This window comes from Oryzias latipes, chromosome 17, assembly GCF_002234675.1.
Source record: "Oryzias latipes chromosome 17, ASM223467v1".
NCBI lineage: Eukaryota > Metazoa > Chordata > Actinopteri > Beloniformes > Adrianichthyidae > Oryzias > Oryzias latipes.
In genome coordinates this window covers 10087773-10106617 of record NC_019875.2, presented here as the reverse complement: position 1 = coordinate 10106617, position 18845 = coordinate 10087773, and the positions used below count along the sequence as shown (strand labels likewise).

Sequence of the window (18845 nt, the reverse complement as noted above, 5' to 3'; positions counted from 1 at the left end):
GAGGTCATATATGTAAGAAGAATGTCCACACAAGCTAACTAATGATCTCATTTCCTCCTGTCTAACAGTCAGTCTGCACGCACGCTTAGTGGCGTTCCAGCGATGAAGGAAGGCACTCCAATCGCAATCTGTGGAATTTGGGGGGAGAAAGAAAAATAAAAAAGTCTGTACAACACGCCTGCGTCTCCCCTACTTCCCCCGTACACATGGAAGTGTTCGCTATGACCTGTTGCTCGGATCATGGCCTTAGAAAAAAACGTGTATGAACACTTTCAATCTAGAATCTTAAAATCTGCGTACAGGTTTGCTCGTATCCACCCGTAAAGACGGCGGTGACTAAGGCCTTCGCTCTGCACAGATTGAACTAACATTTGGGCTCCAACACTTTCACCCTGAATGTGAGCGGGACATTGTGGCGAGCCGCTCCTCAAAACTGTGCATGATTGTTTCTGCAGATTCACCTGAGGTTTGGTGTCTGTGCGACCGACTGCATAGAGTCACTGTAACTGAAGGAACTTCTTACCCTTTTTTTCCCCTGCATGTTCTGAAGTCCCCCCCCCCCGACTGTGAAAGTGTCCTTTTGTTTTAAATGTCAGATCTTTCTCTCAGAACTACTGCAGTGAGCATCTACAGGTTCAGAGCTGTGCTTTGAAGCAGATGGAAGTGGGAGCAGCGGCAGGACGCCTCCTCCACTCCTGCGTTCGCTCGCGTGTTCTGTCACGCGTGAACACTAAAGCTATTACTGTTTGTACCTCTTCAGAGGATTATTTCCTACATTTTGTCTCCAGATGCAGAAGATGTTTTTAAAAGGAGGAAAGACATGAAGAGACTTTTCCATTTGAGAAACGTCTCACTGAAAGGACGTCGGGCCTCTTCAGCCTGACGCAGAGACGCTCTCCGTGACAAGTGTTACTCATCTTACTGTGTCAATAAAGTTCTGCAAGTTAAACGCTGTATGATGAACAAATGTGTTTCTACTTAAAAACACCGAAGTTAAAGGTTTGAACTCCTTACAAACTTATTGGCAAACTGACAAACACCCACAATCCATTATAGGAAAAACTTTTTTGGGGAATTGTTTTGGAATTTAATTAGATTATGAGGTTCTGTGCAAAAACGAAACACCCCCCCCCCCCCCCCCAAAAAAAAAAAAACCATATGCATTTAATTGTAAAGGAATTTAATCAAAGTTTAAAGGTGACATTATCTGTTTATTATCTTTTATCTATATGTAGAGATTTTGCTTCCTTTAAAAAAAAGAATTCCATTTAATTTTGCTTTCGTACCTTTTTTCTTTTTGTCAATAAGTGTATTAAAAAAGAAACAAGCACAATGATGGGTGTTATACTGTAATGATTATGCACCCCGTCAACCTTTTTCTAAAAGAAATCTTCAAAATAAATGTGAAAATAAAAAAGTTTGTCCAAAAAATATGTACCCAAAATTATGACAGTATTGGTCAAAATTATAAGGAAAGAAAAACACAGACACCCTGTTGGCAAAAAAAAAACCCAAAAAACGTATTTAATAATAATGCCTGAGCAGCATCATAAAACATTAAAGAAAAAATCAATTTAATCTGAAAATATCTTAATTCCAATGTCCTTGTAAATTTACAGCTGACCCTTCAGTTTCAAAATACCTTACATTTTAAGTTCCTTCTACATACCTAAAAAAAATGAAGTAGTTTTAACGGGTTTTTTTGGAATTTTTTTTCCCCACTATCAGCAGGTTGTTAAACATTTGTATTTTCATTTTGCTCCTTTCACTTTAGAATAACAGAAAGATGATGCACTTTAACTTTAAGCCTTTTAGATGGCTCCATGCACTGTTGGACATAAATTACCTTCTTTTTTAATCTGAGATTAAGATAGTACAATCAAAATAACAGTAGAATTTCTTGCATGGTGTATTTGTGTACAAATGCCTCAGTAAATGCAAAAAGGATATTTTCATTTTAAGAACAAAATCCCAGTCCCAATATTCAGGTCCCTCTCCCGCCCTCTAGGGGGCGATGTTTGACTCTATATTCTAGCAGAAGAAGAGATCAAACTCAAGTTAGCAAACAAATCTACCAAGTTTCTTATGCTAAGGACGGAGCCCTCGAACTTGGTCACACCCATTCTGTTTTCCAGACAGTTTGAATGTTGTTTTGTTGCTGTTGAGCAAATTCTCAATGCGCATATTTAAAGTTTAAAGGGAGGAAAAAGAAATACGTGTTAAGAAAAGGGCTACTTAGCTTTCGGTTGCTAGGCAACGGGCCTACAGTCAACCTGAGCTAGCAGAGCAGCGTGTGCTAATCGAACAAACAAGGCCCCAGAAAACATTTATTTTTTTAGTGGATTTTAAAGCGGTTTGAAAAGTAGCTGGGCTCATGGCAGAGGAGGATGAGCGGGGCCCGGGAGCCGCTCACCGGATGGTGTCGGTGATGGAGGGACTGTTAGAAAAGCTCGACGCTCTGAACTACGAGGAGCTTCTGGACAAACACAACATGAAGAAAGTGTGCAGGTCAGGAACGAAACGAGCCAAATGACGGGTTTAAGCTGAATTTCAGCTCCCTGAAGACGACGTTTTGAAGCAGAACACGATAAGAAGCAGTGATGATATCTGCCGGAACAGAGCTAATAGAACAGAACCTGAGCTGGACCGTCGATTGTGTTAAATGAAAAAAACAAAGACAAAAGTTGAAAACAGCTTTGATCACATTTTGTACTTTTCCCGAGCACTAAATCTTTATTTTTATACAATTTTAAATCAATTTTAAATACACTTAAGAAAATAGCAGTAAGTCTACAAATAAATGCCTAAAGTGTAATACATCTTTCCAGACTGCTTATTATTGAAGTTGTCTTCCTAAATGTGTTTCATTTCAAACATGATCTGATCTTGTGATTCATGTATCTTCTTCCTTCTCTTCCCAGGCACTACTTTGTCTCCAACTCCCACCTGTCCTCCAATCCGGGTGAGCAGTTTTACATGTTCACCATCATCGCTGCCTGGCTCATCAACGTGGCAGGGAGGCCGTTCACCGAACCCCGGGAGCACGACGAGCCCAACGCCACCGTGTCCAACATCCTGGCGGAGCTGAGAGCCTTTGTGAGCTGCTGTTTCACATGCAGATGATCCAATATGTCCCTTTCTGTGTGACTTAGACTCTGATCTCAGATGTGTGAGGACGACCTCTGACTGTGACCCTGGTGGGTTTCAGGGCGTAAAGGTGGACTTCCCTCCCTCCAAATTGAAGACGGGCTCAGGCGAGCACGTCTGCTTGGTGTTGGACCGACTGGCCGACGAGGCTTTGAAGAGGAGAAACTTCTCCTTCAAAAGGTGCTTCTGCTCTGCTTTACGCTGGGACATCTTTTGGGCCAGACACGGGTTCTAGGCTGGTACTGGAGCCAGTTCAAGACTGGAATGAATGAAGCAGTTTTACAGCTGCAAGGTTGGAGTGTCTTTCTTCTTGGGTCCCAACAATACCGGTTGTGGTCAGAAGTCAGTTTGGTTAAGTTCAGGCCGCCACACCTTAAAGATCTCCGATTAAAATTGTGTTTGTGGTGTTTTTAATGTTTTGTGGCATTTTTCTCATTATAGAAGACCTATATGAAGAAAGTAAAGCATAAAATGACCTTCCTGAAGCTGCAATATGGCTCCCCATATTTTGTTGTACCGGTGATGTTAGGTTGGGGATGTGAGGGACTGTAAGCTAGTGGAAGAGAGTGTAAAACAAAGGGATGATGGGAAATGAGGACAGGCTTTCTCTGCCCCAATAGTCCCCCCCACAACTTAAAGGTGTATTTCTAATGAACTGTTGCTGCTCTGCAGAAACGATATCCTAGTAAAGGACACTTTTTTTTTTTTAATTTTGGCTAAAATCTGCACCATCATAATTAAAAAAACACTGGGGGACACTTTTACAGTACATCAGATAGATCACTGTGGTGGGACTTTACAGATTTGACAACAGCGAGGCCTCACTGGCTGCTCCAGTTTGAGATGAAGTGTTCTTCTCCCTCCTCCCCTTTAGGCCAGATTACCCGTCAGAAACCCCGGAGGAAGAGTCGATGCTGGAGGACGATGCAGAAGTCACACTCAGCACAGCAGAGGAGGAAATATTGGTCAGCACTTCACAGAGAAAAATGCTGACAGCTTATTTCAACGCCGCTTTTGCAAAAACTGGTGTCCTTTTTGTTTTTCATTCTTGTATTTGATTTTTTAAAAGATTGTTTTCTAATTGTGACTTCAGGAGGAAGATGAGGATGAGGAGGAAATTGCGATGGATCTGGAGTCTCTGAAGTTGCGGAACTTCCACAATGTGAGAAAAACTTGTCTTTATACAGACAAGAGAGAGCACTCCCATTGACTGTAGATGAGAGCTGGACTGAGTGACTCCGCCCCCCCCCCCCCCCCCCCTCGCGTTCCTAATAGGAAGGACCCGCTGGCTCCAAGAAGCCAAAGACTTCCATCGATAAATAAACAACTCTTACTCAGTCATTCTATGTGTCAGGATGACCATTATTGCTCTGATACCTTTTTAATATGTTCTTCATAATCCAAATTTTTTCCCTCTGATATTTCTTCTATGATTCAATTTATTCAAGTTATAAACCGACCAATCAGGTGCCTCAATAAAAGCATGTGTCCTGACATTGAACGTTCAAAACGTTTGACAGATTCTCCCGAGCCGGCTTTAAAGTGCTAGGGGTGTGGACTTCCACAAGCTCACTCCTGATTGGCGAGAGTGGTTGCCATAGAAATGATGACTTTGATCGATTCGGTCCTACCACTCTGACGTCCTTTGGTTTCAACGTGGCGGCATCCGTTATGCAAAAAAAAAAAGGCGACTGAATTGACTTCTTTTGGTTGGGGCTGGAAGTGAGGCATTTTCTACCACAGGGGTGGGCAATTCCAGGCCTCGAGGGCCGGTGTGTCTGCATGATTTCAAGATAGCCTTTCCCTACTCATGGCTGATTACCTGGTTCAGGTGTGTCCAGCCAATAATCTTGCCCTACTCATGACTGATTACCTGGTTCAGGTGTGTCCAGCCAATTAGAACATGCCAGAGCAGGGTATGCTGGAAAACATGCAGGAATGCGGCCCTCAGTGCCCACCTCTGTTCTACCAGGTGGCTCATAGAAAGACGTCTCACTAGCTTAGTCCAGTTCTCACACACTCAATGGTCAGATCCTTCACAGAGGCTGTTCCTCTCAGAGAGGAGTCGAGCTCTTAAACCAGACCTACTGTCTGACAGGAACCAGAACTGTCATCCAAACCCGAGGAGATCTTGGAGGCGACTGTGGATGCTGCAGAGTGGAACCTGGAGGTGGAGAGAGTCATACCACACCTGAAAGTCACCATCAGGAACGACAATAAGGTTCAAACGGAGGATTTCTATCTACTAGCTGTCAGCGCTGAGGCCAGTTTTCTGCTTTAACATAACGCTCTTTCCCATCATGCCGTGGTGTGTTGCTTTTTCCGTTTTCTGCAGGACTGGAGGGTCCACCTGGAGCAGATGCATCAGTACCAAGACAAAATCGACTCCCTGTTCAAAGAGTCCAAGGTTCGTTCACAGACTGTAGAAGAACCGAGCCATACTGCTGACAAAGTCCAAAAGGTTCTGATCAGACCAGAGACCAGGACTCATGACACACCAGATCAGACCAGAGACCAGGACTCATGACACACCAGATCAGACCAGAGACCAGGACTCATGACACACCAGATCTGGCTGCACCACACTTTGGAAAACAAACCCCAGAGTCACATACAGTTCAGACTGAGATCCTTGTGTGTCCTTGGAGTAAACTAGGGCTGTAACGATTCCTTTTAATGACGATTCGATTCATCTCATCATTTGTGGTTTCTGATACGTTTCATTGTTGATATTAGTTTCTTTTGAACGATCCGATTCACCGACCTAAAATCGATCCAGGACATCTTTAGCCAAAAATGTAACCAGTGTGACTCAGAGATGAATACCTGGCTACCGAAAAGGGCAGGTGAAGTTTTTCCACATTCTGTGGATTTCTTGCAAGATAATCGAGTGTAAATTAAATATGTAAACAAACAAACAAGAAATGATGGAAAATTCATTCACGTTTTAGTTTGATAAAAATTCAGCCCACTGTTGTTTTTCCACATCACAATAACACAAACGGAACAATATTAGAGCATTCTTCCACACTGAATGGTCACATGACTTTGAGTCTTTCCACACATTGGACTGGAATGATGGGCTGATCATTTCATGCTGACATCACATGTGTGTTGTTCTGTGTTATCCTTAGTTGTTTTAACATTATAGTAAAAGAAAGCTACCATGTCTCAATCCAAACGGTATTTTCTTTAATTTTGAAAGGATTCTATAGGTCGATTTGATTTCTATTAACAATGTGCCTTAGACAGATGGATCTGGTTGGATTGTAGGAATAGGAATCGATTCATCAATGAATCGTCACACCCCTAGAATAAACATACTTATGATCTTCTCTCTGGCTGCAGAGCTACATGGACAAGCTGCAGGAAGACATCGGAAAGACTCAGGAGAAAGTGAGCAGCAGGGAGAAGTACATCAACAACCAGCTAGAGCTTCCGGTGCAGGAGTACCGCAGCGCCCAGGCCAAACTCAGCGAGGTGCACACACACACAAACACACAAATGAGACACCTCAAAGAGTTTCAGCTGCTGACCTTATGTGATCCTCAATCTGCAGGCCAAGGAACGCTACCAACAGGCCAGTGGAGGGGTGACCGAGAGAAGCAGAGTCCTGGCTGAGGTCAGTGAACGCATCACCAAGTCAAACAAGATCATTGATTAGGATAAGCAGCAAACCAAAAGATGACTAAAGCCATTAAAACTATTTAGAAGCAGTTATTTAAAATAACTTAAGATAAAATAAACACTTTGTCATCATTCAGCTGTTGCACCATTTTTAATAACTGTAATCTTAATGACATAGCTATAAAAGTCCTGTGTTTTAACTTTGTTCTTTACTACAAAATAATCAAAATTTTTATTTTGATTGTTAAAAAATGTTAAATTGGGGTACTTGTGATAAAGTTTATCTTTATCCCTATGATGTTTTATTTTGAAACATCCAGTTTTTCTTTTTTTAGTTTTTACACACATGGAAGGTTTTTCCAATTTATCTTCCATGTGCAGTAATGCCTCTTTAAAGCTGATGAGCCCTGCAGATGCATCTCTGTGAGACCGCAGGATTGTTTCTCTGCTTCAGATCAGCGAGGAGCTGGACAAGGTGAAGCAGGAGATGGAGGAGAAGGGCAGCAGCATGTCGGATGCAGGTGAAGCAGAGGCCACTGCTGTGCGTTTGTCTTCTGTGTCTCTGCTTGCTGTGAGTCTGACCCGGGTACTTTGTGTGTGTGTGTGTGTGTGTGTGTGTGTGTGCTCCTTAGCTCCGGTGGTAAAGATCAACCAGAGTCTGACGAAGCTGAAGCAGGAGATCGTGCAGATTGACTTGAGGATCGGCGTGGTGGAGCACACCCTGCTGCAGGCCAAACTCAAGGAGAAGTCCAACATGACGCGCGACATGCACGCCACCAACATCCCTGAGCCCACTGCAGGGCCCTTCGCTTAGCAGCACTCACGGACCGGGTCAAACCGGAGCCAGTTCTGATCTGAAACAAAATGGTCGTTCTTTCAAATCAGTTACAAATGAAACATTTATTGAAATTTCAAACATTTATTTTTTTACTACCTTTAATAAACAAATAAACACACCTGAACTGCAAAAGTCTAAATCATCTGGACCCAGAAAATGTTTACATTAATTGGAGCCAAATGAACACTAGAGGTCACTGTTACTGCACTGAAATCCAAATTCGTTGAACCTTTACTTTGAAATTTTTGAAAAAACATGTACATAAACTGTAGTTTTTGTCAGAAATGACAAACATATTTAAGAAGCAGGAAAATAAATCATCGAGAAGTACAAAGAGCTGCTTTAGTGTTCTAGTAAAATGTCGAAAGAAATCCCAGTTAGTTATTTAGCAAGTTATACCAACACTTGTCAGGGCACTATTCCTGAGCCCTTATCCTGCCTTTAAAATAAACAAGGATTTTAATTTTTTTATTTTTTGCTTAGGATAGAAAATATGTTGAGACTTGCTACTGTTCAATAAATCCACTTAAATATTTCTAACTTAAACTTGGTAAGTTTGGCTTTCAATGTTCTCTGCTTTTTAACGCATGGAATAAATTTACTTTGGAGAGTCAAACCGGAAGCAGCATGTTTTTTTGTTTTTGTTTGACAGCAGCTGTTTGTTCCTTATGCGCAGGCGGGGCGTCGTCACACTGTCGGGTTTTCTAAACCATGTAATTATTTAAAAAAAATACTACAAAAGAACAGAAAAACTAAACGAAACGGAAAAAGCAAGAGATTGGCGGCTACAGGAAGATTTTCCTCCACACTTCCGCTTAGTAATCCAGAAGAAAAGCATCGGTGAGTTCATTCTTTGTTTCTGTTTTGCTGAAACTGCCCATCGAAAACTCAAAATGAGATAAATAACTCCGCAAAAGCCTTCCGCTTGACTTTAAGCTTGTTTAAAAGAAAAGTGAAATCAAAATTATATTTCAATAAACACGTTTTAAAGGTGATTAAATGATACAAAACAACCGTGTCCCTTATATTTTATAGCTTACAGAAATGTTGTGTTTATTATTTTCGTGCCTTTTTCCATACTTTATACCCTTTGCACACAGGTTTTTATGAGATATTTTAAAAACAACGTCATGGATAAATGCCGGAATTTAACTAAAAATAGTATAAAAACGTTAACTTGTCATATAAAACACAAATGGAACGCTTAGATTCATTCATTGACTAATTCAAGTGAAATAAGTCTAATAACGAGAGTTAAAACAAACTAAATATTTATAACCTAAATCTGAAAATTAATTCTTACATTGTGTTGAATTAGTGAAATGTTTTTTCCATGTATTTTATTTATTATTATTATTGTATATATATTTTACATTAACTTCACGTTGGAGATGCTCAGATGGTCCTGCGGGAGGCTTTACGCTGAAGCTGCTGGTGGAGGTGAAATGGTTTGGTCCATGTCTGTGTTTCCTGCTACGCGTTTTCCTCCAGCATCAGCAACTGAAATAAGACTGCTGCTGCAAGGCATGCTGGGAAACCCAGACTGGGAAGAGCCCAATGTGTCACACATGGGGGGGGGGTCATAAAAAAAAATCATCTGAGAGCCCCAGAAGTCAACTGAATACCATCGAATTCATATTCAGCAAATCAGACACGAACTAGAGAGAATCAATAAAAATGCAAACGTTTTGTTTTTTAATCTGCCTGTATGTGTTTTCCCCAGGGCTCCTAGATGTTTTACAGCTGAAGAAAGCTTTGTTTGAGCCTGTTTTTAACCAAACATGCCTGAGCATAAAGCGGAAGCTTTTGTTGTGAAAATCTGCCTGTTTGCTTTTAGCATTGAAACATTTTCGGAGCAGACAATAGAGCTTCAGGAAAAAGGCACACAAACAGGCATCTGTGTGTCAGGATGGGAAGATTTTTCAGGAAACAAACGTTTGGTTTGGGTTTTTTAAATTTTTTCTTAATCTAAATTTAGCTGATCAAAGCAAAAAAAAAAAAAAAACTCAAGCAAGGGGGCACTGAACTCTTAATGTTTTGAGCAACCATCTGTCTTCACAGCAGGGGTAAACCAAAGCTTCACAAAGCTTCTGAATCCTCTTCAACATACAGCAGAGTTTATCATTTCAGACCCCACAGAATAAGACAGACTTAAAACTGAAACAAGGCGATGAGGAAAGTTAACGGTTAGTTCATAGAGGGCATGGAATGAACGTGTACAGCCTTTCAAAATCCACCCATGACGACCATCTGAAGTCCTTCACTCCCCACTGCTTAGCACACTACATACAGCATTCACCATTTATTTTAGTGGTGTCTGACTCTACAATTGCAAAATCTACTTCAACAAGTGAGTAACATCATACTACAAATTTTAAAATATATATCTACAAAGACAGTAGGCCATAGCAACCATCAAGATGTTGACACCTCTTGGGTTAAAGTGTATATGTGGCAGATTTTGTGGCTCGACATCAAAGTACATTTCTAAATATTCCATAGCAACCAGTGTTTACACAAGCCACGCCCACCCAAATGAGTCAAAAATGATTAAAAAAACAAAACAACACAGGAAGACGTCCTCCATGGAGAACTGTTTTTAACTTAATCTGTTTAACTTTCTTTCAGATCATCAAAAAATTAAAATGCTTAATTTATTTAAACTGACACTGACAGTTTTAAGGCCCGTTCACACCGGGACGAATTTCACCGGCGATTTTCGCCGACGTTTAACGCCTCGTGACTAAACAAAGGGCACCAATGTGAGTGTGCACACCGACGCGAAAAAATGCCACGCGCCAAAGCGTCAAAAAAAAAAAACGCCTCGGGTTCGTTTTTTTTTTTTGACGCGTCGCATCGAAATCTATTCGACCAATGAGAATGGAGCTTTTGCACACGTGTCTGGAGCTTCTGAAGTTACAGTAAAACACAACTTGGGGGCGCTCAAACACAAAACTGCCTTGCTGAGCACACATACCAGCGAAGAAGATAGACGCCAAGTAGCGTCTACACTGCCGCGAAGAAATAATGACGGACATTCTAAAATATCCCCGAACCAAGCACCAGTTGGAGCTACTGGTGCTTGAAATATTCATGTTTTCTTTTTATTATTCTGACAAGCACGTAAATACTTGCTCTCTTCTTCTGAGTGAAAAGCGACTTTAAGAAGCGTAAAGTTGCGCAGCGCCACCTTGTGTACAGGAGTATTTCTGTTTACATTAAGCGCCATCTAATGTCAGGGAATGAAATTGCATGTTCACTTGGCTCATCGTCAGCGAAAATCGCCTGGGTGTGAACACAAAAAACGTGGCGAATAACGCCTGGCGAATATTCGTCCCGGTGTGTACGGGCCTTAACACTGACAGACAAGTTCTCTGATCTCTGGATTTGCCTCTAGGTGGCGCCCTCAGTACAAACACTTGTTTTGTAATGAGACATGCCTGTTGAGATGTGGATGACTACAATAACTGTCTTTTATCTTTTTAATTTTTGAGAACTGAAATTTAAATGGTTGTCATGGCGACGTTCTAACTGGCGTTGGGTCCACGACTTCATAAGACAAAATGTTTCACAATTCTGGCAATTTGACCCAATTTGGACACATTTGTGTAATTTTCAAGTTAAGGCAAACTTTTTTTCTTTTCTTTAAAAAGTTTAAATAATTACGTGAGTTTACAGCATTTAAACTCAAAGAGTGAAAAAATGTATCATTAGAAATGTTGTTTTTTTTCAGTAGAAAATCCTTTGACAACAGAAACTGGCTGTGTCCTAAAATAAGTGACTAAACCTGCAGGAAGAGATCATGTGTACAGAGTGACAGTTCGTCAGAAGATAAACTCATGTTTCCTCTCTAAAAATACATCAAGTCAAATCAAACACTGTAAATGGGTTGTAATGAATAAGGAAGGAGGCGTCTCTGGCCCTGCAGTCAGTGGTCGGCGGCGTTCTCCGGAGTGAAGGAAGGGTTAACAGGAAGCTCCGAGTCACAGCTCCTCTTTCTGTTGTTCTTCTGCAGTCGGCTCTGCTGCAGGATGTGAGAAAACCTCCTCAGAAAAGTCTGAAAACTGATCCCAGCTGGAGCCGCTTTGATGGTGAGACTCACAACCAACTTTTTTCTCTGTTTATTTTAAACCTTCAGCTCTACTTAAGTGTGGATTAGATTTAAATCCAGTAATCTCTGAACTTCTCAGACGTTTGACTGTAAAAGGATTAACAGGAACAGATCTTTTAGCGTTTGAAAGAGAATCCCCTTTAGATTTTTGTGTTTATTCAAACTTTTCTCACTAAGTTGTACGTCCACTGCCAGCTCGCTGTCGTTTCTTATCATATTCTGTGTAGACCTGCTAAAAAAAAACATCCTTACAAGATAGTTTTACCCAACCTGAAGAAGAAAACTCATTGAAGCTGTAAATATGCTTCAGTCCTCATCTGAGAAACCCTAACTTTAGTGAAATAGATGCTTTCAAACTCAACGGTCAAAAGCTCTCACTCTGGTTAGAAAGCAGAGAAAAGTGTTTTTCCCTCTCTCACCAGCAGGTGTCGTGTTTATGATGTCTTTCACAGAGAAACAGGCGGGACGCCCAGAACAACATGGCTCTGTTCTTCTCTGGAGCCGTTACAAGTACGTCACCGTCCGACCCCTGAACAGACTCACACTCAGAAACACACGGCAGAGAGTCGGAGCACCGCCTCACGGACGGACAACCTTTTTAAACATTTCACAACAATGTGTTGCATCTCCTTCCCTCCGCTTCAGAATCCGTGGGAATTTGGTGAATTCCCAAAACGGATGAAGAGTTACGGTAGTTGAAAATATGTAAGCGGTGGAGCTAAAGCTCTGGTGTTAAAGTCCCACTTCCATCATCTTTTGATCTATTGTAAAAGCTCCCAGTGGTCTTTTAATCATGATTATGCTGTTTTTAGGCAAATTCAAAAAAGCTGTGTCGTCTTTTTAGGACCTAGTTTCTGCAGAGCAGTATGTGGCGGGACCGGAGTAGCCTCATTTTTTCTCTTTTGCTTGTTCAATTAATGCCTAATAATCAAAACAATTTGATTTAGTTTATTGTGTGAAGTATCAACATATCAGATGGTGTTGACTGGTGGAACCAGAAGGTCTGTCTGCATTCACACTGAAGTGAGTCCAGATGCATGGGAACCAGGAACCTCCTTTTCTAAAGGACCAGAGTTCTCTTGTTTGGTCCGAACTTAAATTCCGGTCCACACCTGATTAAACTCAAAGAACGTTTGGATCGACTACGGCTCAATGCATCTGGGAATCCTCCTGACTGACATTTCAAAGACGCGTTTGGATTTTTAGTCGATTTAATTAGAGGGAAATGATCCAAATGAAAGTCTAAAGTCCAATTTGAGCTGCAGGGATTTTTGTGATCCACTAAGTTGGACTGACATGTCCATCATGATGTGGAGCGAGCATCAACATGCAAAGCACATGTTTGATTCCAATTGGCCACTGTAGAATTATCAGCATTTAACCTTCCCTCTGCCACAGCGAGGCTCTCCAACTGTCAGCTGGCTGCTCTGTCATCACCATTCACTCAGACACCCCCACCCCCCCATTCCAGCGCCGGCCTCTGGAATGCGCCCCTGCTAACTCTGCTGACTGTTCTCACGCTTGTCTTTCAGGCTCTCCAATAAAACGGAGGCTGCGCAGCTCCCAGTCCTGCCTCAGGTAATCTGCTGTGTCACTGAACATCTCCAGCTCATAATCAATCAGCTAAAGTTACATCTTGATTTCAGAATAAAAGCATCTCCAGACTTTTCTCCAGAAACAGATTTCAGCACCAAACGACGCCGCCTTGATCACATGTGTTTGTGTTTTGGGTTGGCATCAGTTTCTCCTCTTCCTCCGCAGCCTCGACCAGTCCCTCCTCTCCCCCGACTCCTCCTACATCTGTTACTCCTCGGCCGACAGCAGCCGGCCCTGCAGCTGCCGCCGTTCGCCGCGCCTCCTCACCAACGGCTACTACGCCGTGACGGAGGACAGCTTTTCGTGGGACGAGGACGGGAACGTGTCGCTGACGCCCTGCAAGGCCAGCGTGTCCTACAAGGAGAACCACGTGAGGTGAGTCATGCAGCAGCCGCAGCTGCAAAGCCCTCACCTCTGAGTTCATCGGGCCCTCAGGGCCGGCGGTGATGTCATTCAACGCAGTTGCTAGGCGACGCTCTGTTTTTTAGCGTCAACACTGGAGACTGGGATTTTTCTGAGCTCCAATCAAAGACTCGGAGACGGTTTACACAGCTGTCTGTACGATCTTCTGTCAATTTCATGTATTTATTTTGTGTGGTCATTTTCTTTACATGTCTGTCCAAATTTCATGACATCGCTGAAATGCAGCTGATGCTTTCGGGTTCTGCAGGGTTTTCCGGCGCCGGCGCCGCAGACTGCGCCGCTCTCTGGTCCAGCTGCTGAGCGATGTGACGGAGAGCTGCCAGTCCTGGTTCGATCAGAACGTCTTCGGAGGCCTGTACACAACCAACCATCAGCAGGACCATGACAAAGACCCAGACCTGGATCCCCACCGGGATCTTAGTTTTTCGTGGAGCGGTGGGTTGGGCTCCGCCCCACTGGACGAGTCTCTGTGGTCAGAACCACACAGCACCATGCTGGACGACAGCTGCAGCTTCACCTATGGTCAGAATCTGAGCCCTTAACATGCTTAGACTCTATGAATTGAAACTAAACATCCTCGATTTTTTTCCCCCCCTAAGACCTGACAGAAGCCCCGCCCCCTCATGGTAAAGAAGCCACGCCCCCAAAGCTGCTCATCCAGGAGGAAATTTGTTCTGAAATCAGTCAATCAAAAGAGCGGTTCATCCGCTCTGTGGGCGGACTCGCCGAGGTCCCGCCTCCTCTTTCGTTCGTCAGCAGCTGCTGCTGTCAGGCAGCACCTGAGCCCATAGGTAAGCCCCGCCCACCCAAACCTAAACCAATATGTTTGGGAGAGTCTGACCTGTCAGAATTAAAGCACATCTTGGCATGTTTTTGTCTTAGGGATCACCATGACGGCCTTCCTCCTGCTCATCCTCACCATCTTCATCTTCACGTCTCTGTTCTCGGGGTGAGTCTGAAACCTTCAATGAAGCTTTTGGATATTTAGATGAAGCTGCTGAGCTGACCGTCTCACTGGGTCTCACCTGTAGGTGTCTGTGGTTCAGCGGCGCCGTGGCCTCAGTCGTCTTCATGAGCGCAGCCGCCTTCATGTGTGAGTATCTGAGCCCCCCCCCCCAAAATCTGTTCTGAAAGAATAAAGCAAACTAACACAAGGAAACTAAAACTCAGCATAAACAACTCCCCCATTAATGAAATAAGGACATTCCTGCCTATGCAGATTCTCCTACTGCAATCCAAATCCACACATTGATGAAGGTGCACCAACAAACGCAGCATCCTTAAAGTTCCACTCTGATCATCTTTCATTTATTGTAGAAGCGTCCCCGCTGGTCTCCTATGTGTCTTATAACGCTGTTAGTCCAATCAAAAAACCTGGAACTGCAGAGTTCATTAGAAATTCACCTGTGAGTGTGGGCAGGACTCTTGGTGCAGGGCAACCCCAACCCCCCTTTCCGTCATTCTTAACTGAGAGCTCTCTGTTTACATTCTCTCCTGTTAGCTTAGCTTACAGCCCGTCAAATAACCACAACCTAACATTAGCGGTGCAACAAAAAATGGCAATATTGAAGCTATCCAGCCGTACAGGACAGTTATGATGCAGATTCCAGCTCAGACGAGGAAAACAGAGACGTTCATTGATCGATTCGTCTGCATGTGCATCAGAATGGAGCGGAGCAGGGAGGAGCTTGTGGCCCGCCCAGCGTACATTCCACCGCATAAATAATCTTTTTTTCAAACTGCATTATTTTTCATTTGCTCCTGATACACAACGACTTAAATGCAGTTTTAAGCTGAATTTTCTTCATAAATGTCCTCCATCGTGAGAAAAATGCCACAAGAATAGGTTAGAAAAAATCTTTTCAGTGGAATGGGTTCTTAAAAACCCCCCACAAAACTGAACCAGGTTCACAGAAACTGTCGAGGCTCACACAGTAACTATTGTCAGTTACCCAGCATGCTTTATTGTTTATTTAATGTGTTTTAACATATTTATGATGAACCTTCAGACCATTTTTATAGAATTTTAGTTTCTGCAGAAAAAATTCCTAGAAACTTTATTATTATTTTTTTTTTTTACAAAGTAGTTCATTTGGAATGATGGTTTTAGGATTTTTTCTCTAAACTGTTTGATGTTAAATACTAATGAGCGACAGTGGCGATCACAGGGGAAGCTTTTAAACTTTCATGGAAATTTCAATCAGTTAGCCACAAAATGTTCATTTTATTGATTTTTGACCATTAGAAAACAATAAAAAATGTTTTATAATCTCTCAACTGTTATTTTAAAATACTGAATTTGTTTATGTTGCTTTTTTAGGTTTTTAAATAGATTCTATTGTGTTTATTAATTTATTTATTATGCATCAAAATAAGGGATCAGATGGATTCAACACATTTCAGCCCAACATTTTTCTGAACTGCGGTGTCTGTTTCAGTCCTTTCAAAGTCTGGGCCGATGGGCGAGTGGAGGAGGGCGAAGACAGAGGTGAGCGCGACCCTGAACTCTTTAGAGCTTCTGCCGACTCAGCAGCTTCAACCCATCCTCTGTTTCTCAGGACATCACATCCAGGAACGAGTGAGGACAGACGTCTGCTCATCTGCGGACAGCGGGAACGCTCTGATGGGACTTCACGGGGAGGATGAGGAGTTGTTGTGTCTCTTTTTGTTTGCATGTAAGTTGCACTTAAAGGGCAAAAAAGTTCTGGAAGTTTTCACCTCAATCAGCGTCCAGACATGGGCCAAGAGGAGAAGCAGCGGGATGTGACGCAGAAAGAGCTCAAAGACTGAATTAAAGCAGCTCAGAGAAGCTCATGTCAAACACAGCCAAGTGTATCTTCTGGGGTTCGGGCTTGAAAGTTGCTTTTTGGGCGTCCAAAGTGACCAAACGTCAGGGAAACGTCGACTCAGCCTGCTTTCCAATCTGAGCTGAGACTTTTTCTACAAACCAAATGCACAAAAACTTCCTGGATGTTACTTGTTTTCACAAACAAAGCCTTTTTTTTAGTAGACAGAAATTAAATGGAGAGATTTAAAGAGAAAAAAAAGCAAGACAGTTTTACTCCTGTTTATTATTTAAAGATAAAAAATCCTGACCTCTGCCTTTATGCTTTTGGATTGTTTCTCCACATTTACGCTTTTATTTTGAAACAATTCCATCTTGACAGAAGCAATAACTTCTAAAAAAAAAAAACCCGCAAGTTACAGCTGGAAGTTTTTTTCTAGACAAAAAAAAGTAATGCTAGTCTCAAATGATGAAAAATCAGAAGAGCTGAGTTCAGGTTTTTCTGTTGGCTTGCTTCCGCTCTTCTCCCTGTTTGTGTTATTGTCCATTTAGACCAGAAAAGCATTTAAATCTTTAATTTTTCAATCTCCAGAATCATTTTTTCACCTGTCAGTCAACAATTTGATCTACAGTATCTATTAGAATGTGTTAGTATTATAAGATAATGGATTGAAACTGCAGCATCAGGAGCTAGAGATCATTATAAAGTGCCAAATGTCTTTCATACCACATCACATCTTTCTAAACAAAAAACATCAAATCTAAATGTTCTAAAAATATCTCTGCTTTGTGTTTAACGTTGCACCTACTAACATCCGTATAATCAACAATTTTCTGCCTCGTGTTTCTTTTTAAAATCAGTTTTTTGTAGAAGACTCAGAGATCAGTTTTAACCTGCTGCCCCCTGGTGGCCTGAATCCAACAGTGCAGGTAAAAAAAAACAATTTGTTTGAAGTAAAAATGAAAAAAAAAGTGTTAAATGGACAGAAAGTGGATGAAAAAAAACTGTCAAAATAACACATTTAAAAATAGATTCACCAGATTTTTCTTCTTGTGTAGCACTGAACATCCTTTGTTTATATTTTTTTAATTGACGGCACTTGTTTCCAAAGTCGGAAATGTGAGACTCTACTGAAGTGGCACTTAATATTATTATTATTAATAATTTGCAGATGTTTTTAAATATTTCAGCTTTGAATCCTACAGCTATATCTTTAACTAAAAGCTATCAGGACTAAAAAGGGTAGATAAATAAAAAGGGTTATTAGAGCGAGGATGAAGTCCTCCTTTATTGATCGCTGCATGGCGATGAGGAAATGACTTTTTTGTGGATTTTAAAGATTTAACTTTCACATTTTCTAAGCACTTGTAGCTTTTATGTGTGTTAGTAAACATTTGTACTTTAAGTGAACAATTAAGCAATTAAATTCATTTCTAAAACCAAATGAGACATTTCTGTTACGTTTTTTAAGTTCCTTTTAATACTTTTTATTATTTTATATTTTGCAGAAAAGCCTTGAAGACTTGGTACAAAACAAAGTTTTTTGGCTCTTTTTACATATTTTGGAATTTCAACTTTTCCCCCTAATTTTAAATTTGAGCCTAGTTTAACATTAAGGCGTAACTATTTGGACATTTAAAAAAACAGTTTACCTTCTTAATTAGGTTTTGACTTTTTTTTCCAGTTTTTAAAACAAATTATTTATTAATGATAAGTTTACAATGTATTGCAAACACAACACATTTTTCACACGATTTTTCAAAAATCATTTTTATACATTTTCAAAATTCTTTTCCAAACGTCTATAAAACTTTTAGCTGAATTTAGCTCTCCCACAAATATTTTACACATCAACACAACTTTATTTACACAGTGTTAAGAAAAATCTGCCTTAAACTTTGTGCTGCAATTGTGTTCTGATACTTAGAATTCAAACGCAATTAGCTCTTTGTTTTAAATGCAGTTTATTTATCATTTTTTATATTACAGTAACTTAAAAAGTGCAAAATGCATTTTTATTTGAATTATGACACTAAAAGACCCTGACCATTTAACCTTTGTGCTATCCAATGGGGTCCAGATGACCCCACCCTTACATTGATGTTTTCTCCCTACCGTGACAAAGGTGGATAAAGGTGGAAAGATTTCATGTAATCCATGGACACCAGTGAAGATCACAAATCATTGAAGAAAAAAGGTTCAGAGCACTGTCTAGTGGGTCTAGATGACCCAACCCCCAACGTTAAAGTGCCTAGGATAGCACAGGGGTTAAAATACAACAGATTATCTTTTTCTTTCTTTCTTAACTGTAAGATCG

At 41.3% G+C, this 18845-nt stretch overlaps 2 protein-coding genes across 2 annotated transcripts; both read left to right on the top strand.

The window, feature by feature from the left end:
* Positions 1-1997: 1997 nt before the first annotated feature.
* On the top strand, positions 1998-8226 carry ift57 (intraflagellar transport 57). Its single transcript, XM_023965684.1, has 11 exons — positions 1998-2508; positions 2922-3096; positions 3209-3327; positions 4022-4112; positions 4241-4309; positions 5246-5368; positions 5483-5554; positions 6496-6627; positions 6707-6769; positions 7229-7295; positions 7407-8226. Exons 1-11 carry the CDS (start codon positions 2375-2377, stop codon positions 7586-7588), a joined length of 1227 nt encoding a protein of 408 aa, XP_023821452.1. The 5' UTR covers positions 1998-2374; the 3' UTR covers positions 7589-8226.
* A 28-nt stretch (positions 8227-8254) lies between these two features.
* tmem71 (transmembrane protein 71) lies at positions 8255-17972 on the top strand. The gene is made up of 11 exons (XM_023965688.1): positions 8255-8452; positions 11628-11703; positions 12176-12233; positions 13256-13301; positions 13485-13694; positions 13990-14264; positions 14342-14533; positions 14625-14691; positions 14774-14835; positions 16181-16230; positions 16301-17972. Exons 2-11 carry the CDS (start codon positions 11701-11703, stop codon positions 16322-16324), a joined length of 987 nt encoding a protein of 328 aa, XP_023821456.1. The 5' UTR covers positions 8255-8452; positions 11628-11700; the 3' UTR covers positions 16325-17972.
* The last annotated feature ends 873 nt before the right edge of the window (positions 17973-18845 follow it).

Bases quoted from the DNA above. Each gene is read 5' to 3' on its own strand.
- ift57 (XM_023965684.1), top strand. From the start codon at position 2,375: ATGGCAGAGGAGGATGAGCGGGGCCCGGGAGCCGCTCACCGGATGGTG. The intron at 4,113-4,240 runs GTCAGCACTTCA...TTGTGACTTCAG, and splicing joins CAGCAGAGGAGGAAATATTG to GAGGAAGATGAGGATGAGGA. The intron at 4,310-5,245 runs GTGAGAAAAACT...ACTGTCTGACAG, and splicing joins AGTTGCGGAACTTCCACAAT to GAACCAGAACTGTCATCCAA.
- tmem71 (XM_023965688.1), top strand. The intron at 12,234-13,255 runs GTACGTCACCGT...CTTGTCTTTCAG, and splicing joins CTTCTCTGGAGCCGTTACAA to GCTCTCCAATAAAACGGAGG. The intron at 13,302-13,484 runs GTAATCTGCTGT...CTTCCTCCGCAG, and splicing joins AGCTCCCAGTCCTGCCTCAG to CCTCGACCAGTCCCTCCTCT.